General features: G+C 39.9%; 1 protein-coding gene across 3 annotated transcripts in view; it reads left to right on the top strand.

Moving 5' to 3' along the window:
- The window catches only part of MRTFA (myocardin related transcription factor A), a 47,072-nt gene that overhangs the window by 5,780 nt on the left and 14,473 nt on the right, over positions 1 to 26,819 (top strand). For all 3 annotated transcript variants that reach the window (XR_006417141.1, XM_044455681.1, XM_044455680.1), the window contains exons 2-3: positions 9,093 to 9,158; positions 26,421 to 26,476. Coding sequence is in view for 2 of the 3 variants with exons in the window: in XM_044455681.1 (XP_044311616.1) it covers positions 9,093 to 9,158; positions 26,421 to 26,476 (122 nt within the window). In the remaining variant the exon portion in view is untranslated. The remainder of the gene's footprint in view (positions 1 to 9,092; positions 9,159 to 26,420; positions 26,477 to 26,819) is intronic.

The following is a 26,819-nucleotide window of genomic DNA, read 5'->3' as shown; positions in this document are numbered from 1 at the left end:
ATGGAGAGGACCCTTCCCAAACAGGTATGGTGCTTACAAGACTGGATGGATGGTAAAATGATAGAGGCTTGGATAGACACAGGTTGTGGTTGCACCTTAGTGAAATAAGGGGGAGATGATCCACTAGATGATCAATTGCATGTATGCTGCATCCATGAGGATATAAAATTATATACCACTAGGTGGGCCAAGATAGGAGTAGGAAGGCAGATTCATTTTTGCAAGGTTGACTTTGTACTAGGGTTAGACTATGGTTTAATAATAGGAAAGGATTGTCCCTGTTTTGAAGAACTAGTAAAGGCAACTCTGAACATGTCTTTCTCTAGGGGATGAAGTCAAAACCCCCTTGACTTGCTTCAGGTACCCCGGTCTCAGTTAATCTTCCTAAAATAAAATGTTGCTACATTGGCACATGCTTTGGCAAAGACCCACCCAGTAATGGGGGCAGAACCAGGAAGGAGGGCAGGGTATATTTTAAGCTAGATGAGGATTTACTATATCAAATAGGGCCAGATGGGGAACATCAGGCAGAGCTGACAGTTGGTAATCCCAGAACCTCTCCAGACCTCAGTGTAGAAATTGCCCCATGGTATACTAGCTTGGAGAAAGAGAGATTAATACATGTATTTTATTGGCCCAGCATATGCCCTCAGGTGTGGAGGTATTGCCTCTCGTGTCCAGAGTGCCAGAAGAACTAAGGAAAGAGAGGTCCTTCTGGACCCTTGATTCTGCTAACCATTATCAGTGAGCCGTTTGAGCAGATAAGCTTATATATGGTGGGATCACTGGAAATGTCAGCAAAGGGGTGAATGTGTATCCTAGTGATAATAGACTATGCTACACAGTGCCTGGAGGCCATTCCCCTGTGAGATGCTATGGCTACTGCAGGAGTTGCTGGTGGCAGTTGCATTTGCAGTTGCAGGCATAGAGGACCTTAAAAATCAAACCCCTGTGGACATTTAGGTATCATCTCCAGGTCAGTGGCCTAGTAGAACGCTTTGACAGAACCCTTAAGGAGATGTTGAGGAAGTTCATAAGCGATTACCCCTAGCAATGGCACTAATTATTGGGACCACTGATACTTGCTGTGAGAGGTCCCACAGCTTCAGTGTATTTCTCTCCCTTTGAGTTATTCTATGGCAGACATCCTGGGGACTAACCTTGATTTGATGAAAGAGGGCTGGGAAACTGCTCCAAAGGCCATTAACTCGATTTTCATTGCTCAAAGAGCTGCAGCTCATTTAAAGCAAGCTCAGCAATATCAGAATATTAGTGTGATTGTAGAGTAAGTTCAAAAGAATTCAAGCCAGGACAGAGGGTACTGCTACCTTCAGACAGTGGAAAGCTGTTTGTGCAGTGGTGGGGGATTTATGAGGTCATCAGGAAGGTGGGACTGGTGGATTATGAGATTCAGTTAACTGATAAGAGATGCTGTACTCAGATTTATCATGTAAACTTTCTTGAGTGGAGGGAGAGGGAAAGTCAGGCTAATACAGTGGAACGTGTGTAGGAGTGCAGAGATGAGGCCAGCTCACCCTTCCAATGTGCCCTGTCTAGATCCTCATTTGTCTCCTCAACAAATGACCCAGGTAAGATTCTTAGAGAGGGACTTATCAGATGTCCTTTCAGAATTACCTCAACAGACCCACTTAATACCCCCTCATATTGAAACTCCCTCTGAAACAGTTTCCCATAAGACAAATGGTAATAGATGAAGTCAGAAATAAGCTTCAACTGGGAGTAAGGAAAGAATTTGTTTACTCCTGGGCTTGTTTTGACAACGAAAATACAGCATCTCCATCTTCTGCTTCCAATCATGTAGTCTATTTGATTTATGTATTGGCCATTCGCTGATATCCATATATACAGTTATGTGGTCAGTTGCTTGAAGTATGTATTTGTCATAAACAGATGTTTCACTACATAGAAATCTATGAATTGTTCTCTTGCTTTGGTTCTTACCCCAGGCCAAATTTTCCTACAGTTGAATATGCCTTGTTTCTTGCTGTTCCATTCCAATCACTGAGGATTCTCAGTAAGTTTTGTTTAGGTGTGTTATCAATTTCCTGTTGAACACCTACGTGAACTTTCAGTTTCTTCTTCAGCATCTATTTTTGGTGCATTGATCTAAATGATGGTTTCATTGATAGATTTTTCATAAATTTTGACTGATAATATTCAATTGGACATTGCTTTATAGCCTCTTACTGCCTGTGCTACATCTTACTTTAGTAATAGAGCCACTCCGTTTCTTCTGAGTTTTTCATTTCTCAGGTAAAACATTTTGTGTTTGTCTGATTGAAAATGTCCCATCCCAGCCCCCTTTAGTTTGCTCCCACCAAGTACTGTGGTGTTCAGCCATTCCATTTCCTGCTTTTTGGTTTCCAGTATTCTTGATTCATGCTTTTTACATTCCGTGTTCCAATTGTGTGAGTTAATTAGCTTTAGACTTCCTTTCACCTGTGTTCATGTAGGTTAGTAGACTTCCTTTTTGCTTTGATCTAGTTGTGGCATTAGCAAAAGAACTATTAGTACTTGCCCTTCACTCTTCCCCAGTAGCTTGTTGAATGCCTTCCAACCTGGGAATCTCATCTTCTGGCACTGCGTATCTCTTGTTTCAGTTTGGATTGGTTCATCTTGAGGTTTTCAGGGTAAGAATATTCAGAAGTGGTCTACTGGTCTTCTGCACAGTACTAACCAGAGCAAACTGGAATGACTAAAAAGAATTCACATTATATTTTTGATCTATTAGGAAAAAATAGTATTAGGAAAAAATGGTGGCTTGGTTTGTTTGTTGGTTTGTTTGGATGCTTGTCTGATAAGTGAAAGGATTAGCCACCACATTTGAGTTATATATGAATAACTGCTACAGAAAACTATCTAGGTTTTATTCATTGGAAAGTGTTTAAAAAAATGTTTCACTTGCAGATGGGAATATGCAAGGCAGCTTAAAGAACTAAAATAATAAATATTAAAAGAAAATAAAAGTATCCAGCACTGCCTGTAAGTCAGCAGGACCCACCACAGTGAGGTGCTAGCAGTTCATAAGGCAATTGGGTATGAACCAGACATGTTTCTAGAACAGGACTGGTCAACCAAACTCACAGAAGGAAGCTCTGTTGATTTGACCTATTCCAGAAATTAATAATTTAATTAATTTCAGATTTATTTTATAAAGCATTAACTTCCTGTTCCTTTGGCAGTTGGTCTTGAGGGGGCCACAGAATGGCACAATAAAAAAACACAATCATAATAAGAAAAAACACTTCAGAGCAACAATACAGCACTGATCAGGTAGCCAGGCTAATCAAAAATACTCCCTTTGAAGAGTGGGTAGAAAGCTGCTGAACAAGTATTAACTTGTGATGTTAGGAGCTAAATGGACCTCCTGTGGCAAGACATTATAGACACTACTTGTATCATTCTGTCTTTTGTTCCAAAATCGAGATTGAAAAGGATCTAAATAATCAGTGTACTTAAAAGAGCGCTCACCATTCACTTGAGGACCTTGCTCGAAAAGTCTTGAGTTTGAAACCAGGCAGTAATTTTCTAAAATCAATGGATATGAATTTGGCTTCTCCAGCAGTATTTTTACCAGTATTTTATTCTTCCAAGTTTTTTGTATCTTATTCTTTCTTCAGTAATGCATTTAGCACTTCTGGTTCATATTGACTGACCAGAATTGGTATACTGAAAAGAATGCATAGGTATAAATAGTGTATGCAGAGACAAATAGTGAACTCATGTTGATATACATTCAGGTAAAAATGAAGAAACAAAATGGAAAGGGCAACACCTTGACTGTAGTCTTGGATTTATGGTCAAGATTATTGGAAGAATTAATGCTGATATGTTTATACCTTTGTCACTTGTAATCTCTTCACCCTCACAAAATGTAACTCTACATTAGACAATTGTTGGGTCTTCTTTCCTCAGAAGGATTGGGGTATTAGGAGTCTTACTCCAAGTTGTACTCTTTAGAGATCATTTTATTTTAGCTGTCTTATACTGAAAAGTGTTTTTCATTATCAGACCAGTTTCCAGTGGAATAGAACGTAAACAAAAGAAGGCAGAGAGAAAATTAGTGTATTACTCCCAGTTTCTCAAATGTTGGAGGGCTATGGTATAAATCTGTTGAACTGTCAATGTTCTTGAGGTATGCCCATTCTCTTTGAATGGTCTCCTTGGAAATCATAAATAGTTGTCTTCAGCTGTACTGCAAAAATGCAAATAATTGCCAGATTTGCTCACTGACAGCTTCCTTTGTAATCCATTTTAGTTTTGCAAAGTAATATTGGTCTCTTTCTCTGGAGAATTTCTGAAACCTTGTTAATGCATGTTAATTCATAGTGGTTTAAAGTGATTATGCTATTTTTCCACCAAGTGGAACTGAGTAAAATATCGCCCAAATGCAAATGTTGTTAAAGGAACTACTACTGCTTTTAGGTTTCATATCTGTTTTTGTGAGTTTCCAGTTTTCATTCCAAAGTCACCGTTAAGATGCACACAACCTATCCACCACTTTGCTTGATGCCTTATCTTCTTTATTCCTTTGCTGTAGCAGACCTAGAACTAAGAGTAAGCACAGAAGAGGTGGGCACAACTGTCACCTAAAATTGTATTCAGTTCTAGAATGTTCTGAGTAACTTCTGTGCAAATGCATAACCCATACTAATGATCCCTTGATAAACCAGTTACAGGAAAGGAACCTATTCTTCCTCTTTGCTTCTGTTTGCTGCTCACCGACTGCAGTAAGGGGATAACCAGCTTGGGGATGGCCCTTGCAAAGATAGAGTGATCCTGCCTACTTGAATGAAACCAGAAGAGTTCAAAATGAGGGTGTGCTCATGGAATCAGTTTAGAAATTATCGTAGTTGGCTGTCAGAAAGGATCTGGACAGGGAATGAATCAAAGCTGCTGTTAGGTGGAAAAACATCCTGCCCATTCAGTTATCAAGTATACAGCCTGGCAACAACATAGTTGATGGGAAAGAGTGGAAAGTGGGCAGTATGGGCAGGATACAAATTTGGATGGTGAGTATTCTCTGCCACCAATACTGGCTTGGTTTTCTACACATCACAGCAATTAAAACTCAGCAGCAGAATATTAAACTGTTATTACTTTAAAATAATACAGACTTTAGGAAAATAGCAGAGCCTTTTTACACCTTCAAGGGCAAGAGGTATTAGATGAATTTGGCAAGTGTCACTTTCATACTTTTTTGCATAAAAGAATAGTCTGCTTGATAATTTCCTTTTAATATGATAGGGTAACACATGTCTTTGGTAACCACTTGCAGTCTACCTAAAGTTCCTCTCCTATACTTTCATTTAGTTATAATGGGTGTTTTCACTTCCTATTCACTGACAGTTTCTGCTCTATTGTTTTGACCCACCCTTTCAGTGGCTTTGCTTGATTGCTACATGGTTCTGGCAGCAATATTTTAGACGCTTTAACTCATGAAGGAAAATAATGACTGAATTTACACAGAATGACAGCTTATCATTCTAACTGGTCATGTTCAGTTGTTGTGTTCCACACACCCAGACTGCTTCTTGCAGGATGACATTGTTTGGGGCTACAAGCTGTCCTGAAAACTCATGGCTTGTTAAAGGAGTTGTTGAACCCATCATGAGTTTTTTATCAACTGAACCTGTGTTGCAGGAAGCAGTTAACCAAGTTGCTTGGCAAGAGTGGCTTAACTTAACACTATTATTGTGCTCATTTGACTAACCAAATGCCCAACTGGTGCTTTGGAATGATTCTTACTGGCTTTGTTTCCCCATGAAATCATATGCCTTTGTCAAAACAAAAATGAGCCCTAATTAACTCATTCTATAAAGACAGCTGTCAAAATTCCATTCTCCTGTAAATCATTTGGCTCATACTTTCCCGCTTTTCTGAGCACCAATGTTTTGGAAAACAGTACAATAAGTGGAGGATTTTGAAAATAGTCATGGGAAGGGATCAGTATACATTCCACCACTTTTTGTGTGTGAAGATCCCCTCATGTCTTTGCTTCTCACTTGACTAGTTATTGTTTCACAGCTGTCAAATGAGAGGCAAAGCCATTGTGGCATACCGGTTAAAGTGTGTTAGACTTGGACTCAGAAGATCCAAGTTAAGTCCACACTTGGTTGGGAAGTTCATCAGGTGACTAAGAGCCAGTCACTGACTCACAGCCTTACCTACCTCACAAGGTTATTATGATGATAAGATGGAGATGAAGATCAGAGTTTGGATAAGAATGAAGCAACCAATTAAGTTGCTTGTAGTTTTTTTTGGTGGTCTCTTTGCATCACACACATGGACTGTACCTGCCATGCTTTGTCCATGTTCGTGAATGGTTTTTCTGTACTTGGACAGGAAACACCAACCATGGCATTGATGAGTGAAGGCTGGACATTTTGGATAGTTGGAGTTGTTACCATGTACCTCTGAAAATACATGGATTCCTCTGGGATATGCCTGTGAAGACTGGTGATGAAGGAATGGGAGGGAGGGGTTAACCCATGGTGAACCACATTGTCTGTTTAGTAGGCTGTGAATTATTCACATGTAAGCCATACTGTGTAGCTTATTTGCAGGTTAGAAATGTATGAGTAGTATAGTTAATATCTCAAAAATACTCTAGCCTGCAAAAACTTATTCCATAACAAATGTGTTAGTTCATAAGGTGCTGCAAGAGAGTAACATATCCATTTGCAAATTGTGCCTGAATACCTGTTCAGTTGAAACTGCTTTGGTCTACATTCTAAGGAAACCTGATCCTGGTAGTCATTTAATGTTTTGTAAGCTTTGTCTCTCAGAAAAGGGGATCATAAATGGTACAAGCATGTTCCAAATAGGAGAACCTGTTTGTGATGAAGAGTGATTCAAAAATTCACAAATAAATACACTGTCATTTTGCATAGTTATTTTGGAAATGTATCTTTGTAATACAGTGTCACCTGAATAATATAATTTACAAAGGGATGCCTTGTGTTTCGGATAAGGCACATGTTTGCTTGTAGACTGTTACTAAGTTATTTTTAATAGCCTTCCATTTATTTCATTTTAATAACTAATGTGGCATGGCACATAGACTTTGCAAACCGAAGATTTTGGGATGGCAAAATGTTTAATAGTGAAAAGTGCCAGTATTAGACTAAAATAGCAAAGCATTTCTCTTAGCACCAGAACAAGCATTTGGTTCAATGGATAAGGGTTTTTCTTCATTCTCAGCTACTCACTGATGAAGATGGGAGAGGATTTTTTTTTCTAATGAAACTCCCTATAAAGATTGCATGCTGACATGAATTTTGAATATTAGGAAATCAGACCTTCAATTATAAACAAGACTGTACAGGCATTGGGAAGTACATCAAATAAATACTAATCATGTTTGCACTCTGATAATAATCCAAAAGTAAACAAAAATAGTCCAAAATTGTTGACTTATCCTAGTTTACTATGAGCAAATAACATGTTGGTGCATACTTCTGCAGGAGTATGTAAAAATAGAAATTAAAAGGGGTTTTTTGTGACAGGCTTATGAGGTAGGGATAAACTAGGGTTTGTTGGCTTACATATCTTGACTTTTGTGGGAAAGGCAAACTAGCACCCTAGGTTTGGATCTCACACAACGCTTTTGTTTTTTATTTGTTTTGCACAGTTACAGAACAAGTGGAGTGAAGTGGGAGAAAATAAGTATATAGCAGGCTATTTGTTCACTGTAAACCAAGATAAACCAGCAGTTCTGGCTTAATGCTATATGTGAACAGCCAATATTTTACAAAAATACTGCAAACCTGTACTACTATTTAGTGCTTCCTAAATTCCAGGTGTTTTCAACTGTTGGTAGTCAGCCTTCTTATATATCCCTGGTTAAATTTCCAGACATGTATCTGTGCTTGTCTGTTACAGGAAGGACAGCAAATAGTTTTGTTGCGCCTTCAAAATTGGCACATTTATTATGCTACAAGTCTTTGTAGACTGGTGAAGTTCATTAGATGCATGTAATATTAACCTCAGTTAGTAAATGTGTATATATGGGTATGTGGAAACAGAAACAGTGAAACAAGAGTGTAGCAATCCAAGCCGCCTTAACTGGAATGGCAAAAGCAGTGCTTCTCATAGCTATGGAAGACAGCATAGAAATAGCTAGAGTCAGTGGATGCAACAACCTGTGGCCAGCTCCTTGTGTATGCACATAAACAGTCTGATTTCCTTATATTTTATACTCAAATTGTAAATGCCATAGTTGTTGGCATATAGTGGCTTCATTATTTTTATGGCTATTTCTGCATAGAAAAACATCTAAAGTCCAAAAATTCATGAACAGATTCCCCCTCCCCCCATCTGTTTAACTGCCTAGAATAAGTTCTCCGTTCTATTTTTACAATTACTATTACACTTTAGAACTGTACTTTCTCTTTTCTTTGAAACAGTAAAGAATTATATCTTCTGCCACTCAGCTATCTGGATTGTGAGAGTAAAGAATAATTAAAGTTCCTTCAGAGAAAAAGAATCCATGTTATGTACTTGTGAGCATGAACTCCTAAATGATTTCTGGGGAATCTTTTTTAACTCTTGAAGCAACTTTCAATATTTATTAACATTTTTGGTGGTGGGAGGAAGACAGCAGTATTGCAAACTAGTGGAGGCATGATATAGAGGTAATCATGTGTTTCACAGATAGTTTAGTGATAAATGTGCACGTACACTAATTTATGCTCTGTTCTAATCACATTCTGTTGGATTAGTATCACTTTGTGTAGTGTCTTCTTGTTTTTACAGTTTCATGATTTGCAGTGGCGCTTAATGCTCTATTCTTGAGCAACCACCCTCTTCTCATATGTTGTGGATTTTTATCAAACTAGCAAAATGCTTTGTAACTTCCTTTCCTGCTGTCTGCAGCAGAATACGGAAACCTTAAGTGCCTGAAGCTACTTCTGCTATTGCAAGAGTTACAGTTGGGTGGGGATGTCAGAACTTTTTTTCTCCTCACTAATGTTCTGAATGTAGGAGAAAGTAAAATTAAAATGTGCTCGGCATTGTGGCATATCATAGTAACCTGTTCCCTACTTATTTCTTCACCTGCCTCTTTTCAGTACTGCAGTTGAAGCTCCAGCAGCGACGGACTCGTGAGGAGCTGGTTAGCCAAGGGATCATGCCTCGTAAGTATAATTTATTTAAATTTACCCTTGCTCTTTGAATAGAAAGGACCTTCATTTAGATATCTGAGCCCTTTGAGCTCATTGCAAGATTTGTTCCAGTTTCATCTCCATGTAAAGAATGGGAGCTCTGTGCAGATAAAGCCAATTTAAATTCCTTGGATTAATACACAGGCACCTGCTTTCTAGAAGTTTGCTGAAGCACAAAGTAAAAACAAGTGGTATTACTTGGTTCTAAAACTACTTAAATGAGGATGCTGTCGTGCTACAAATGCTTGAAATGCTAAGTGAATGAGAATAATTTTCTTAGTAGACTTCCTGTCGTGAGCACACATATTTGAGCAGGGAGCTTGTTTGCACACATGCTTAATAATACCCTGACTGGAGAAATGTCCAGGCAATCTTTCTTTCTTCACCAAAGGTGATAGATAATAGGTTATTTTGCAGAAATACTATAACAGTTGTTTGAAGATGTTGAAATGCATATATGCAGAGCTAAGTAATGCTTTGAAAAATAATTTTTACGTATATGGAAAAGTATGATGGAAGTAGGCCTAGAGAGAAGATTTGCGCTGGCAGAAATAACAGGCGGATAGGAAAGCAGACAATTATTTTAACATTCTCTGCATTTTTTTGAAGTCTTTACAAAGGCTGTTAACCTTGCTAAGAACCAAGCAGTCACTTTTTCAGTATGTCCTTTACCTTGTTGCTTTTTTAACAAGGGTATTAAACTTTTCACTTATGGGCTAGAAGGACTTTTTACTAATTCCATTTATAAGCTGCATACAATATTAAGATTTTATTTTATGAGGCTTAACTGCCGCAGTAACAACTGGGATTTAATTAGCAATGTTTTGTTGAATCATGAGCTGTCATCATGTGTGAGCCTGGAACTGTGGGTTGTAAATGAACCCGTAGTTTGTTATTGGGTTGTAAACTCTGATTTGTTTTGTAGGTTGTTGTTATAGTTGAAACCAATCTTACAGGTTGTTGATGTAAGATTGCCATGTAACAGAGGCAGAAGACAAGAATGGTTAAAAAAAGGCTGCAGCCTCTTTACCTGCCAGTAGTGCAGTGTTGCAGTGCCAGTTGAGATCCAGGGAGGGAGCAGGCAAAAGAGGAGAAAAACAAACATCTTGAAGGACTGAGAAAACCAACTGCAATTTGTTTGATCATCTTCTAGGCAAACCCTGGAGGGAGTGACAAACCATAGTTTAAATAAACCATGAGTCTCTATCATATGATTCAGGGCATTGTGGAACTGACCTATACACAATTTCATCAACTGATGCTTTTTAAGAACATGACTGCACTTGAGGGCAGCTCCTGGTTCTTTGAAAGTTGAAAAGCAAGTAAAGGGGTGGGTGGATAGGATAGAAGGTACTTAAGTAAATTATTCTATCCACTGTTAGGTTCTAGTTCTCCTGTTCAAGGCAGGTAATTTTAGAAAGCACATTCATAAAATTTGCTAGATTAAAAATGTTTAATAGAGCTCTCTTTGCCTGTTCAGCATTTATAATTTCAAATTGCATTGATCCATGTTGTCAAATCTAGTGGAGTAGGAACAATTGTACTTGAATGGTTGATTTCCAAGTGGCTTCACCTCCTTATTTATTTATTATAATTATATCCTTCCTTTTTTCTCTTTTGCAAGGAACTCAAGGCTGCTTACATAATTCTTTTCCTCTCTATAACAACCCTATGAGATAGCTTGGACTGAGACTCTGTGATAGGCCCACTTAATGGGCTCCATGGCTGAGTAGGGACTAGAACTCAGTTCTCCTGAGTCATGGTCCTATATTCTTAACCACTGAGCTACACTGGCTCACACATGGTATCTTCATGACAGTTTTGAAATTAGACTTCCAAAAACTTTTTGTAGTGTCATTTTGATGTTCCCCTACATGGATGCAAGTGTTCAGCTCTTTAAAAATTCTGTATTTAAAAACAATCTCATGTATTAAAAACTGTAATCATGCTGTTGTAGATTTGTTAAGTCAGTAGCTGTCAAAGCATTTTTATTCCTCTTTCTGGACTTCTGATAGCTTGGAAAAGAGTTATGTGAGCTTTAGATTGTTTTCAGGGTGCCTTCTTATCCTGCTTTGCTTCCAGTGCAAAGACACTGGAAGGAACTTGTCGAAGAAGTCAAATTCTGGCTTAGCATCAAGAACAAATTTAGTGACCATTAGAACAATATGACACAATGGAACCATTTAGCTAGGGAAGTCATGGGCTCTTCCACATTGGAGGGAGTGGGAGATGCATTTGGACAGCTATCTGTCAGGGATGCTTTAACCTGGAGCAGAGGTTTGAATCCATTAGTCTTATTAGTCTTTCCCAACTCTCCTATTTTGCTTCTATGATTATAAGAACAGTTGTATATAAGTGCTTTCATATAGCCTGAGGTGCCTGACCCTGCCTAATCTTAGAAGCTAAGCAGGGTTGGGCCTGGTGGGAATCTGGATTGGATGACTTAAAATATTGTGAACCATCCAGAGAGCTTTGGCTATGGGCAGTATAGAAATGTAATGTAAATAATAACAACAACAACAACAATAAATTTGATAGTGCTTTCCTGGCAAAAATATGATATAAAATGTGACTACTTGATATCTTAAGCTTTCAGCATATATAAACATAATTCAATAAGAGGACTGATAAACTTTTTGCTGCCCTGCTGCAGAAGAGTTCTAAGAATCCTGTCAAAGAAAATCAGTAGTTAATCAAGCAGCATAGCAATAGTTGCAAGTGTTTTACAGGGTGGCATTATTTATTATTTAATATAATTGTAACCCACCTTTTAGAGAATAGCTTGCTTTCTATGTTTTCAGGGCCAACCTAGGTTCAGGTCATCTTTATATTCTCCAAAGTCATCCTGGTTGAGGGGCTGTCACTGAAACAAGTTTTGATCATTTATCCATCAGTTATAGCCTGTTTATTGAGCTAGCATTTCAAGTTTGCATATTAATCAAGTTCTTAATATAAAGTCCTTAGTTACAAATTAACATTCAGTTATGGGATGTGTGGCCAGCAACAGGCAGCTTGTGCCATCTCCCCATTTGCCCAAGGTACTGCCGCTGCCTGCCCTGCCCTGCTCTTTCCTCAAGCCCCTCTCATGAGTAAACCTGCTGTACTGGCTGGAGAAAAGGCTGAGAAGTGGATGACAGTGCCCACTTTCAGTAGCAGTCATCCCTGTTCCCCTTAGTGCTCCTGTGGTGTCCCCTGGGGAACTGGTGGGAGGACTGAGGGGAGAAAATGAGAGGCAGTGCCTCATCAACCCCATTGATTAGTCAGGCACAGCAGGGATCCAGGATGGTTGTATAGCCTATCTTGGTGATAGTGACTGGGATAAGGGTCAGGTTTAGCTCCTCTCACCATTTTACTTTGTTCCAGTATGGCTACTGGAGAACTGAGAAATCTCATGACTGCATAATTTGAGCCTGCATTACATTTCTAGAAAAAATGTTTAGAACAGGGGTGGTCAGAAAGTAGATCCACAGATATTTTGGACTGTATTCTGATCATTGACCATATTGTCAAGAGCTTTGAAGATCTAAAGTTCAAAATATCTGGAGAGCTGCTTCTGTCCGTTCCTGGTCTAGAGGATGATAGAAACTAGAGAAGGTACTATTTTCAGTCTGGCATGTAGTGATTTAAATACCAAACAATGCAATAAAAACTTCTATTTTAATGATGAAAACTGACATGATCCTAATTCTTATTTGCTGTTGTAGAAAGCTCAGAATAAGCTTTGCTCTTTCTTTGTATAGAATGTGGATTGCATTGAAATTCCCTTACTTTCCTCCATCTTTGTCCCTCTGCACATTCAGTTTGAAACTGTTCAGGCACATCTTATGGTGCTCCTTAATCTTGATCTTGAGAGGTGCCTTTCTTGATCCTGCTGGGCATTTTTTCCATACGTTTGATAACACAAAATAAGCACAAGATAAAACATCAAACAGTACTTCAGTTATCAGGATGAGGAAGTGGATTAAATCTCTAATGTAAGATCTGATTTCTTGAATTTTTAATTTTATGGGTCAACCATAATAGACAATTTACAATTCAGAGAGACTTTATAGTGCTTTAAAAAGAAGTTCATTTTATGCTGACAATACTGCATATTGGGAAAAGTTTCTGCAATGTATTTGTTCTGTATTTGTCCTTTCCTAATGTGCATTTATGTTAAAGTTAAACTTACTTAAATTAAACAGTTTAAATATATAAGACTGAAGGCCTAGGACTGGATATTCCAGGCCTATAGTTCTGTGAACTTACCCAGATTGACAGATGTTTGGGAGTAGCAGTAGTGCAGTCAATGAACTGATAGGCTTCTTTTCAGTCACTTAATTGGATGCAATTTTTGTTTTGGGGAATTCATCCAGAAATAGATTTGAAATAGTTTGTTCTAAATTTTTTTTTTCTGAAGGTGAAGTTAAAAAGGAAAAAACTGCATTTTTCACAAGTACACTTAGGCTTGTTAAATACCCATTAAAAACAACCTATGTCCTTTTAGAAGAAGGCAGGATATGGTCACAACTGTATCTTTTTTTTTCCTTACATTTTAAACCAGAGGACTTAGAATCCTCTGTGTTTGCCCTTATTAACTTTCCTGGTATCCTAATGGTAAAATATTCTTTTCCCAGTGTAAACTTGTGAAATGTCATGGCCTTTGCCAGACTTAGAACCTGTAAACCAGTGTACCCTCTATATAAACAGCGTAGAATAGACAGTTCAACATTTCCTAACACATTATGCCTGTCTCCAGGAGTGCTGTTCTTAAAAGCACTGTTTCAAGAAACAGTGAAGTAGATGAATTTTCATTTTTTCATGACAGGGTCAAAGCATGGCCAAGCAGCTTGGGTTTTACATTACATTATCAAGGGAAGCATTATAACTCAGAGGTAAAGCACATGCTTTTTATGCAACAAGCTTTGAGGTTTAATCTTTACCATCTCCATGTAGGCAATAGTCTACAGGCAATAGTCTGACTTGATATAAACAGTGTTCTGTGTACATGCAGTGGACCAGCAGGCTTACCAGTTAACTTTTTGAACTTCCCACAAGTTCCTTCCTCTGTGTTGTACAGGGAGGTTGGCGAAGAAGATGAGATTTTTTGAAATTTGTGCTGGGTTATGGGGCAAGGTAGAAAGTGCAAGAGTGTTTTCCATGGTTTCTTATCTAGAGTCCAGGGCAAATGAAAGTAGATCCTTCCTGGTTTACATATCACACAACAAATGAAGCAGAAACAAGTTTCATTTATGCTGCTCCATCAGTCCATCTTATTTTTTCCTGGAATTATAGGTTGTTGGAGGAACAACCCAGCCTTGTAACCCATGGTTTGTCTTAGATTACAAGTCTGGGGGTGGTCCCTGCCAAAGCCACAATTTTGGGTTTGGATTTTACAAAAACTCAATGTCAGAGCATTACTGAGTTGCTTAGCTAAGGGATGGGCAGAAACCAGATCAGATATTTTGCACTGCAGCTCCCAGAAACCCCTGCCACTGGTTAGGAATTGCTGGTTCGAGATCTACATTCTGCCCGTCCCTGGTTTAACTAAATGAAAAACAGACATCCAAGAGCCAGTATGCTGTGATATATGAGAAGACTTTCAAGCAAAGACAATTTTCTGCCTTTTGTACTGAAGTTTGGCGATTACCAGGAAGAAGAGGAATCTTTCCTGCTCTGCTGTGTTCTTCACATTTCTATGCTACTAAAAGTACAACTGCTCAACCCCACTGGCAAATGCAGAAGATTTGGGACAGAAGGGAAGTCATCTCTTACTTGTTGTGGGTTTCCTTAAAAAAATACCCAAAGTTTCTGCCATTTCTGCTCTTCTCCTGACAGAAACAAAAATGTATTCAACCAAGTGTGTGGGTTTAGTTTATTAGATGGACATCCTTCTCACAAGGAAGTCTCATCTGTGGTAAGTGGATTTGCTGGTGCTTGTTTACAGATTTGAGAAGTCTTTTTATGAATTTGGTCAAGAACCAGTGTGGTGTAGTGGATAGAGTGTTGGACAAGATCAGAGATCTTGGTTTACATATCTTTGAACCAACTGCTTCACTGACCGGCCAAAATTAGAATCTCTCACAGGGTAGTTGTCAGGCTAAACTCTGTGTGTGCATGCACGCTCAATGTACTTTAATTTCTTTACAAGAAACTGCAATAAAGAAAATAAGGTTAAATAAAATCTTCTGAGGAATATGTAGGCACTCAGAACTTTTAAATATGAAATAAAGCAATTATTATAACAGTATACCTTGGGAACATCTTCTTCATACACTTTTTTAAAAAAATCAGCTCCTGCTTTATAGACACTTTGCTTCCTTAAGATCTGATTTTTCAGAAAAATGCTCATTAAAAGTCTAGACAGATATTAGACTTTATTGAGACTGTATTGGACTCAAATTTGCAAACAGACATTTGCTCCAGGAGAAAGAAATGTATGGAGGTTGTGGTGAGAAGTAGTTTTAATGTGCTTTCATGCTACACTGGAGCAGTCAGAGAGAAAGGAGAGGAAGAGGGAGGGTGGACAGAAAGGAACAGGCTAAGAGAGTCAGCAGGGAAGGAGAAGTCCTAGAATTATGGCCAGAATGAAGATAGGAGAATCCACTCCTCTTCAGCTTTATGCAGAGATATGGGAAAACTCTGGACTTCACTTCTCTGGCAGTGGTTTGAGGCCTGAACACAGCACAGGCCAGGTTGTATCCCCTGGGGAAATAAATAGCAATCAAGACTGCAGGCCTCTTCTGTTACACAGGCAGTGTGCTGGGATGCTACCACAGGTGGCGTTCTTCCTGCTGCTACAAAGAGAAAAACTGGAGATGCTCTTTGGAGCTGTCACCACTTCTGAAGAATCACTTTGTTCCAAGAGAAAGGGAAGAGTATCTGTGCATAGATTTCAAAGGGAATCCCTGACAAGTAATGCATTTCATACGAAGTTTCTTCTTTGTGGTCTCTGTGTATCACAAATCTGGGCTCTGTTCATGTGTGGAGTCTGTTTTGGGAAGATTCTATAGCTGAGATATATTTGGTGGGAACCTCTTCCCCAGTCCCACCCAACTGTGAAGGTGGGGTTCCTGCCCAATCCTTAGTTCTCTGATTGCCGTCATGGGTATATTGGGAAGTTCTTTCTCCACTCCTATGTAGCTACTTGCCTTGTTTTTGTATCTATTTTCTTTTTCTCAAACCTTATTTGCTAAATCCCCACTTCTCCTACCTGTTCTTATTCCTGTCCCATTAGAAAAAATACAAAACTATGTCTATCACTCTTTTATTTCCTCTCATTTTTTCAAACTTTTACCCTCTGAACTTTCTCCCTGCTTCTCATCCTCCTTTCTCTACTCTGTCTGCAGTGGTGCTCATAATCCAGCCTCTGGAAGATACTACTCATGCTTTCCTGTCTCATACTGGGATCACAGATCAGGCTAGTTGTCACCCTCACCCAGTGTAGCAGTGGGAAGGCCCCTGGGAGTATTTTCAGAACTGCAGCTCATTCTGTAGCTCCTGGCACCACAGGGAGGTTTAACCTCCCTAGAACTGGGAGTGTTCACACTAGAGAGGCATTCCTGGCATTGTGCTTCCAGAAGGGACTCTGCGCCCTTGTCAGGTCTACTCCAGTACCACAGGACTCATGTGTGCCAGCCTCAGACATCTGCCCACTGCAGTTGTTGTCACTAACCCCATGCCCGTCAACATCAAGGCTGCAGTGATGCTGCTTGGACTCTTAATGATTATGGGTCCAGTGCAGAATCCCCCTTCCATGAGGAACCATCTGAGCCATCCCTGGACATGGCCATTATGCTACAGAATGTAGCATTGCACTCAGAGGACCAGGGGTTCTTCTTAGACCCAGTACTCTAGATGGCCCAGGTGCTGGGGCTCAACCCACAATGGGGGATGGCAGGGGAGGGAGAGGACTCAGTCTTCAAGGCTAACTTCATGCAGACCACAGTTCCAGTCACCATACCATTCTTGGTGACACTAATGGACACAGTTAAGTAGACATGGAAGTCTTTCTCCTCTGTGGCACCAACACTGAAGTGGCTAGAGGAAGTGTACAGCATCCACTGTATGACCTTTTAATTTAAACCTTATTTTAATTGCTAAATGTATTTATTGATTTTATACTGTGCCGGGATGTCTCCTGATTTTTAATGTAATTGTATAGTTGTTTATTTGTTCTGGAAGCCGCCCCGAGACTTTTGCAAATGGGGCGGCATATAAATGTTCCAAATAAATAAATCCAGCAACCCGCAGTCCCCTTCCTGTTCCATTGTCCTGAAGAGAACACTCTGTGCCAATGCACAAGGAGGGCTGATGCCTGGATGTCGTGGAGAAGCACTTCTCTTCCTTGGCCTCACTTGCCCTCAAGATGGCCAATTTTCAGGCCATCATGGTCTGATACCATCCACTCATGTGGTACAAGCTTGGCACTCTATGCAACAACCTACCCCACAAGTGTAGGGAGCTGGCAAAGGCTATCCAGTCTGAAGTATCCTGGCTCGCCAGACAGGAGAGCCACACAATGAGGCATCAACCCAAGTGTGATGTCAGGAATAATGCAGGGGTGATAGGCCTCAGGTGATACATATGGCTCTGCTTGTCAGGGATGTCCAGTGAACTGCAAGCTTGCCTTGAGGAATTTCTTTTTGACAGCAAGGGCCTTTTCAGTACCAGAACCCATGAGCAAATGGACTCTATGCCGAAGGCCAGAGCCACTGCATATAAGATGGGACTGAAGCAGCTGCCTCTGAGGCTCTGCATTCCATAACTGGCACTGTTCCAGCTACCCCACAACCACCCCAGCAGCACACCCCTTCAGCTCTGAAGCACAGGCCTGCCCCCCAGTCTAGGCAAGGGGATAACATCCCACACTTTTGCCAGGATGGCCTCAGGCATCATCTGTGAATGTTTCTAGACCCCATCACCCCCTTCCAGCCATGATATTGTCCTTCTGTGCACCGATCTAGGGGCTCTCTACTCTCTCTAACTCCCTTACTTGCCCGTTTCTCCAGGGCCTCAAAAATCTTAGCCTGTCAGCCCAAGCCCTGATACTTGTCTGAAGCCTATCAGTTGTCCTCGAAGCCCTCACAAAAAAGCCCTTTGAGCTCATGGAACTTAGATCTGCTCTGTTCTACTCATGTAGCTAGATCTGCTCATTTTCATGCTGGTGATCACCTTGGCCTGCTGCTCCAGTGACGTGGCTGCCCTGCAAATGAACCTACTGTATCTCATCTTCCACCAGGAGAAGGCATTGCCCTTTTTTGATCACTTCCCACAAGGTGATCTCTGCCTACCATCTCAACAAAGATCTTGTTCTGTCAGCCTTCTTTGCCTCACTGTCAGACCCGATTGAGACGATGCTGTACTCCCTCAAAGTCCTTCTGCCCCTCACGGAGACTCTTATGTGGAAACAAGGAACTGCTGGTCTCCTCACAGTGGTTGGCAGGATGGATCTCCTTAGCCTATCTGGCCTTCAACCCTCAGGACCAATATGAGCCCACTCTACATGAGCAACAGTGTCCTCCATGGCACTCCATGCTGGTGTATCTCTGCCCAAACTCTGCAAGGTAGCCAGTGTTGAACCTTTCAGCCTTCATTTCCTCACTGCCTGTGCCAAAATGGACTGCCTTCAGCAAAGCAGTCTTGTCATCAGTCCTTCTGTAGTGACACTGCCCACTTGCATGAGGTAAGCAGGCTAGTCACTCATGTGTGATGCACAGAGACCACAAAGAAAGTAAGGTTGCTTATCTGTGTCATTCTTCAAGTGTTCATCTGTGCATTCACACAACCCTCCCTCTCTTCCCGTCTTGGTGTTTTCCTCTGATGGCATATCTGTCCATACCAGGGTCCACATGGGTCCAAGCCTCCCCATCCAATGTGGGGCCACAATGTTGGTCTCATGTCCTTTGAACTGAGGATCAAGCAGGAACCCCTCCCTCATGCCTTCTCGTCAAATAAATCTTGCCTATAGAATGTTCCAGAAACAGGCTGCATGCTGTCCAGAGCTAGATTCCCCCCTTTCTCTCTTTCACAACAACAGATAGTTCCTTATTTCCAGTGTACATCTGTCAAATTGTAGCCAGCATACAAAGAGTCTCTGAGCATGCACAAAGTAGTTTGTTGAACCCAAACTAGAAGCTATTTCTGAGAACCCACCTTTTGTGTAACATTGGATCCCATCCCTCTGGGAGTGCTCTTCTGGAGATGGGCCAATCTCCTGGCAGTATACAGCCTCTTTAGTTGGCTAGTCTGTTTTCTCCTGAGGCCATGTTATGGGATCAAGTATTGTAGGAGGCTCCTCTGTGTCCTTTGCCATACTGCCTCCCGGCACTGCCAGACCTTGACTATTCTCAGGGTCAGCCTGAATACCTGGAAATGGGAGCCTTGAGATAAGCTCTTCTGTTTCTGCCATCTCTATGTCTGGGGGCCTTTTTTCCCAAACCTCCTCCTCCCCATTGAAGAGTCTGTGTCACTCTAGCCCTGAACTGTATGAGAAGGACAGCTTTGATTCCCAGCCCATGCATGTACAGAGCCCAAATGTGTGAATTACAGATGACTTCTCGAAGGGCAGTAGTTACAGGTAAGCAACTTTGTTTTATTAGACCTAATTGCATCTTCAGCAGTTGTATTTCCATATGTAAGCCTGTGTATGAGATTACTAGTATCCTGATGCTCGTGTAGCTGTTTTCCAGGACTGAAATGTCCATATTGTAGGGCAAGTTTGTAGGACATGTTTAAAACAATTCAGAGGTAAGTTTGTAGGGCATGTTTAAAACAATTCAGAGGTAAATCCGTGGAAGATAATATCTTCTGGGCCCAGTTCTAAAACTTGCATAGCAATCTCTTTCATTCTGTATTATGCAGGTCACTGGATACTGTCAACACATCCAAACCACCAGGCAGGAAGGAAATCTACAGAAAATGATTGTGAAAATATAGGTTGAACAAACTCACTGGTCTTGTGGTTAGCAATTTACATAGGACTCAACTTCTTTCCTTCTCATGAGACAAGCATCACGGAGATGGCAGTTTTGTGGTGATGACCCTACCTTTGATTTCTTCTTCTGTTCTGGGGTCAAGTAAAGGAATAGCATTGATGGAGTCTGTCAGACAGGGAGTTAAAAAGTGCTTTTTGGTTACTGTCTTTAACTTTCTTCACATCTCTTTCATGAAGAAAGTTCATGCCTTATTGTTAGGTTCTGATCTTTGTGGTATTCGTGCATACTTTATTAGTTTACACCACACAGCAACCCACAATTCAGTGACCCATAGTCAACCATACTTTGGCTTGTCATACTGCATAAACCAGGACAGTATAGTTGACTGCATGAGTTAGTAGTATTCAGGAAGGATATTTCAAGTCAAAGGAAATAATGTGCTCTCCCCCTATAATGCTGTCTATATTAGTTCCTAGGTGCTCTGGCTTTGTCAGTATTTCTGCAGTTTTATCAGCCTAGGTTCACCTGTTTCTACTATATCCAGTTTTCATGGATGAGCCACAGCGAACCTTTGGTTCATGTGCTCTCCCTGCCCTCTTCTTCCAGTACAGCTGTAAGGTGCAAATGTAGAAGCTTGTTGCGATATCCGAACTTGGACAGTCTGTGCATGTTCCCAAATATGATTTGTTGAAACAAGTCAACTTCATAGTTAGTGAAAGTGGCTTGTTTGAAGATTAATCATAGTTTTGATTTTGGACAGTGGGTTTTATCTGGTTGTGTCCATCACCAAGAGAGCTAGAACCACAGGTAGAATAGATTCCAACCACATGATTCCACCCTCCCTGGTCCCACCACCAAAAAAAAAGATCTGCTTACATTGCATGAGAGAAAGCCTGCATGTGTGACCTTGGATGGTGCTCAAAATGGAAGTGGAAATTTTCATAGATGTGCTGGAGGAGAAGTTATCAAGATAGGCAAGCACACAAACCTTGTTCCTTTTAATGCAGTTCAGTCATATCTGTCCTTTTCAATTAAGCAACCTTAATTATGATTCCTTCCCATTTGTAGGGTTGGTGTAATATCTTTCTGCTTTGGGATTATGCAACTATAAAGAACTGTCAGAGTTTGCTGCTTGAGAGAGCTATTACCACTTATTAAGTTAGGTGAGCTCAGTTCCCCTCTGTATATGTTGAAAACCTATTTATCAATATCATGCTTTCACTGCATTAGTAAATGAACTGACACTTACCAGTCTCCCCACCCCACCACACATGCATACACGATTCAGTACGTTCATTCACCTTCAACTCTGAAAGCACTGAGAGCCAGTGTGGTGTAGTGGTTAAGAGCATGGGACTGGGACTCAGACAATCTGGTTCTAGTCCCTGCTCAGCCATGGAACCAACTGGGTGACTTTGGGCCAGTCACAGACTCTCAGCCCAACCTGCCTCACAGGGTTGTTGTTGTGGAGATAAGATGGAGGAGGAGATATAAGCTGCCTTGAGCCCTTTGTAGGAAAAAGGCAGGATATAAATCGAAAATAAATAAATAAAGTTTGCTGAATAGGACAGAGTTATTGAGGTGGACAGGTATTCCTGTGAGTGTTCTTGCTACAAAATTGGTTTTTATTTTATTTTTCTGTTTGTAAGTGTACACTTCTGAAAAGTGGAAGGTACCCATTTCACAGTATGTACAGCCATCCTCCCACAGAAAGTGCAGCTACACTCTAGCAGTAGTTAGATCCGTTTGCCTCAAAAATTTGTCCTGTTCAGCCACCCTTTTCACAGTTCATTAGCAAGAACGCAATGAGTTGGGGAAAGAAACTGACACTGTTCTGTCAGGTAAAGGCAGAATACAGGGAGATGGTGAAATTGACAAGTGGTATTTTGACAGGTATGAGGGTAGGTATTGATCTATACTGCTGAAGAAAGTAATAGCAGACATTAAAGGAGTGAGCATTAAAGGATTGTGTTGCAAATGCCATAGGGATCTCTGCCTCAAGTTGCAGTGCCTCTAAATCTTCTACCCATTCCTGAGGCTTACTTGAGAATGTGGAAACGATTCCCTTCCTTTTCTCTGACAGTTGCTTTTGATAGCTGCGAGAAGCAGGGCTTTTTTAAAAAAAAAAACAGGCAGTTTGGCAGGGCAAAACAAGGTGGCCTGGGCAGGGAAATATGCCAATTTCATATATAGTACATGAACCCTCTGAGTTGATTAGGCTGGACATCAGTGACTAACTTAAAGTCACACAACAAGCCTCATGTCTGAGTAGATTTTAGAACCTGGATCTCTGAAGTCCCAATCCAACATTCTGATCATTGCAGTATATTGTTGCTGTAGTTATTACTTTACTTGATGTTCATTGTCCTAGCATGTTGTATTTTATTAACTACTATGAGTTTTGTTAGTTAAACTTTTTTATGGTGTAAGTTACTTTGGGTAATATTTTAAGATAAGTGGTGTGAGACATTTTGAAATATTTTTCATCTTGCATTTCTAATATTTAGAGTAAATAGTGTTTAGTAGGCCCTCTACATATGCTGCTCAAACAGCAAGTCTGTCTGAATGTATTTCCTTATCAATTCACTAATACATTTGTGTTTAGGATATTGGAATGTTTCAGAGCATTGGCAAGATCTATGGTGTATGCTTGGGCTATACCTACCTTTGCATGTCAGCTTGCTGTTGCATGAAAATTGGGGTGGGATTCTTGATGTCCTTGATGCAGTTTATCTAGGACTAGACACATGCATTTTGCAACATAGAATCTAGGACAGGAGTGGTTAATTTCTGGGGATTAGGGGGTTGTATGGGGGGTTGCATACTCCTCACCTGCTGCTGGAGGAAATGGCTGCTGTTTTCAGAATTGCAACAATTTTGCAGGGAAGCAAGGCATGGCTGGAACATGAATTGAGGACTGCAGTTCTGCCCCTTTCCTCTTCATGTGTTTTGTATCGTGAAGGTCCAGATAGATTGGATGAGTGCTTTCTTGCTTCCTTTTTGACAGGAAGATTAAATGACTAGGTATATTAGCACATTTTAAATATATTTTACCTAATATGCAGTATTGCATAGTTTTTCCTTTCTTGTTTTATGTAAGTTTTTGTGCATTCTCTTCCTTCTCTTTTTGTGCGTATTTTCCTTCCCACTCTTCCAATGCTGGAAAGTGAGACATGGAATCAGAGTTAGCTGGATTAAGTCTGTAAAGTTAAAATCCTATACAAGTTTAGGGTTAGGGTTAAGTTTAGAGACCTATAGCTCCCAGTGTGTGCCAGCCAGCTCTGTTGCCAGAGCATGCTGGTTATCAGCCTGTTGCCTGTCTAAACTTGCATAGGATTTCACCCTAAGAAAATCATAGGGAGTGGTCTTATGAAGGACCTAGTGGAATATATCTGGATACTACTCTGTTTTTTAAGTAACAGCTTCCAATAAGTTTTTATATTCTTCATAATCCTAATGAGGATTAGAAAGGGGTTTTTTTAGATGAAAGTTGAAAAAGACAAACCATTTCTCTAGAGTAGCTGAGGATGGGTTATTACAGTTTATAAACTTGGCTACTTGGAGCTAGACAGCATCTTAAGGACATGCTGGAAAAAGGTCCTTTGGTCTCATAAGTTACATGGTACAGTTGTTTGACAGTTCTGGGTCATTTGTTATGTACTTTTTATGCAGCCAAGAAAAATGTACACTGTTTAGTTAGTTTGGATGGAGTCTGATAATACATACTGCACCAGTGATGTTTTTCAGATATCAGTTCCTTCCAAGAGAATGTTGTGGGGGAAGTAGAGAGGGACTTGTTCCCTTTTGGCATTCTCAGAGGTCAAGTATGAAATTATTTTCTTTGTCTTCATGCCAACACTGGGAGAAGTACAAGCCAAAGTTTTTTCCACACACATACAAATCCTATGAGACTATGGAAGAATTTCCCTTGGGTATTTAGCAAAAGATAATATACTAGTTAGTTATTCTATTTTACTGCTTGGGATAGTAAGCAGGCTATAATGTCAGGATCCATTTGCTTAAGATAAATATAAATCTATGTCTGCTGTACTATGAATTGAGCAGGTATTGCTAGTTCCTCTGTTTTTGGTTTTTTTTACCACTTATGGCCAACTAGTCTGCATAGGAAAGGACTTCCAGATGTATTTTTATGATACTGTTGCTCTGCCTTATTTATGGAAGTTTATGGGTTACAGATGATTTTTTAAAAACTGTATGCCTTCCATGTTTTCATGGTATTAGTTCCATTTTAAATGCAAAAAATCCATCAAGGAAAATAAGAGGAAATATCCATAGTGGAGACATTTTATAGATTTCAATAGGAGCTCATATCCACCTAGCTTTACACAACATTCAGAACAATTACAAAGCTGTTTGAAAATCTCACAAAGTCATATGTGATATATACTATAATGAACTGCTAGTCAATACAAACAAATACTAGTTTGTAAACTTGAAAATAGCTAGGAAAGGACATAATAAAGCATATACTATCATTCTCCTCATGCTATGCCTAAATAGTAAAATTGTAAGGCTGATCCAGGATCTGCTATCCATGAAAAGATGAGATATTTCACAAAAGGGAAAGTTCTCTGCCCAGTTTGGTGGGGATGTTCCCCTCCTCCCACACCAGTTTATCCCATTCAGCAGAGTCTTGTGTAGCCTTTTTCAGGAGGTTGAGAGGGCAGCTCTTAGAAAGAAGGAACTGGGAAGTTCACTTCCACTAGAGCAGTTTGATCCAACTTAAATCTGGATCTAACCTGTAGTTTTCAAAAAGCATAATGGAAATGTGATTTCATTGCCTTTTCGTTTGTCAAAGAAGTCTGTTCCTTTACAATTCATCATTCACATTTGCAAGTCAGCTCTCCTACTCTGCAAATAGCATTGAATTAAGAAAGAGAAGTTAAACCATCTTTACATTTTGAACACTCCTAAAAATACTTCCTTTAATACTAAACTATTTACAGTACACAAGATATGATCTTCTCAGAAATAAGATGAAGTTTATTTCCCTGGAATGGAGGTTTCAGCAGGGATGCTGAGAAGATATAAACCCAAAACTTTTGCTGGTAATCAGTAATAAGGCAGATTGCACTGAAATGGAATTGATTCCATTATTGGGCATGTTTGTCTTGTGCTAAAAGGATCAGTGGGAAAACTGTGGGGTCAATTTATCAATGTATACAGTGATTGAACTATATGCAAAATATCTCCAGTTTTGATTAGTAGTCTGTTGTTCCCTTCTTTTTGCATTTTGATCCATGCTAAATCAAAGCAGCTTTTGTACAAACAAAAAGTATCTGTGTATGATTACTGCTCTAACTGCATATATTCTATGAAGATTGTTTTAGCTACTACAGCTTATATATGACAAATATGCAAACCATATTAAGTGTTCATGGCATTGATGTAAGTGCTGGCCATCTTTTCAATCAGTGATAATAAATATTGGCTATGTTAGCATGACATGTTTGCACAGTATACCTTCCTCTTTTCCGGATTCCCCTTCTCCCCAGAAAGATAAATACACTTCTGCATACAAGACAGAGGTGAGTTTTACCAGCACTCTAATATAATACACTGAGAAAGAATCTGTGGGCCGAGAGTGGTCCTGTTAGTCTTCAGCAATATGAACTTAGTGGAATCTGTCAGGAAAAGCTCTGCCAAAGGATTCTTTCAAGGCTTGTACAGTATTAGGCAGAAGGTGATGAGTGCCTTAAAATAGGATCTGTCTTGGCAATGCCCCAGTGGTGGGAAAAGATGGAAGGTCTCATTATTTAAATGACTCCTTAGATTTTTCTGCTACCTATATATTGGTAAACAAATATTCTCAGCCTGTTCCCCTGTTTCTTGTTTGAATGTCTGCTGTAAAGTATCAATTCCTAATACATGCAGTATGTTCTGATGTCAGTGTAGACATATTTTACTATAGTTTTTGTATTCTGTATGCTGTTCAGTTTCTGGTGCTAAAATGTTCAGGTGCACAAAGACTTCCCTCCTGAAGTGTTTTGTTAGCTCTTCATCAGACTCTGTCTCTTCTATGTGCCCTAGCGGAGGAAGGTAGCATTAATTTAGGCAATGAAACATCAGTTTAAACACAGTGTGCCTTAAGCAGTCTATGAAAATGGTCTATACTTTCAGCTGTACCTGGCAAAGTACCAGGATGTGGATTAAATTAATAGAAGTTCTTGTCCATAGGCTGAGCATGTACAGGAAGAAGTTGTCTTACCTTGACTTTGGCGACTCTTAGTGACATGGTCTTGTTTATAAACATGAGAAACCAACTCTCACAATTTACTTACTGTTATCTTCCTAATAGCACTGAAAAGTCCAGCTGCATTTCATGAACAGAGAAGAAGTTTGGAACGGGCCAGGGTAAGCCACCAGCTAGCTTTTAGAGAATTATTATGTCTGTTATTTCAAGTCCAGTCTGAAATTCCTCCAAACACTTATTTTAACTTGGAGATCTTGGGTGCTTCCATTCCACATACCAGCTATAATGCAGTGTGAATAGTTGCATCATTAACAGAATTAGTTCCTGAGACCCAAAACCCATGATAAAAAGCTTTAACATTTCACATATCCATAGGCACTCCACTGCCTACTGCTACTTCATTTACCAAAGGCTTGAATACACAGAAACTAAGTGAAAAACTTAGGATTTTTTGAGATAAATGGCTGAATGTAACTTGTATCTTCAGCTGCAGTTTTGGGAGGT

Source organism: Varanus komodoensis, unplaced genomic scaffold (genome assembly GCF_004798865.1).
Source record: "Varanus komodoensis strain SLA01 unplaced genomic scaffold, ASM479886v1 scaffold8, whole genome shotgun sequence".
Taxonomy (NCBI): domain Eukaryota; kingdom Metazoa; phylum Chordata; class Lepidosauria; order Squamata; family Varanidae; genus Varanus; species Varanus komodoensis.
Note: the sequence above shows the minus strand (reverse complement) of the source record. Positions and strands in the feature narration are given on the sequence as shown.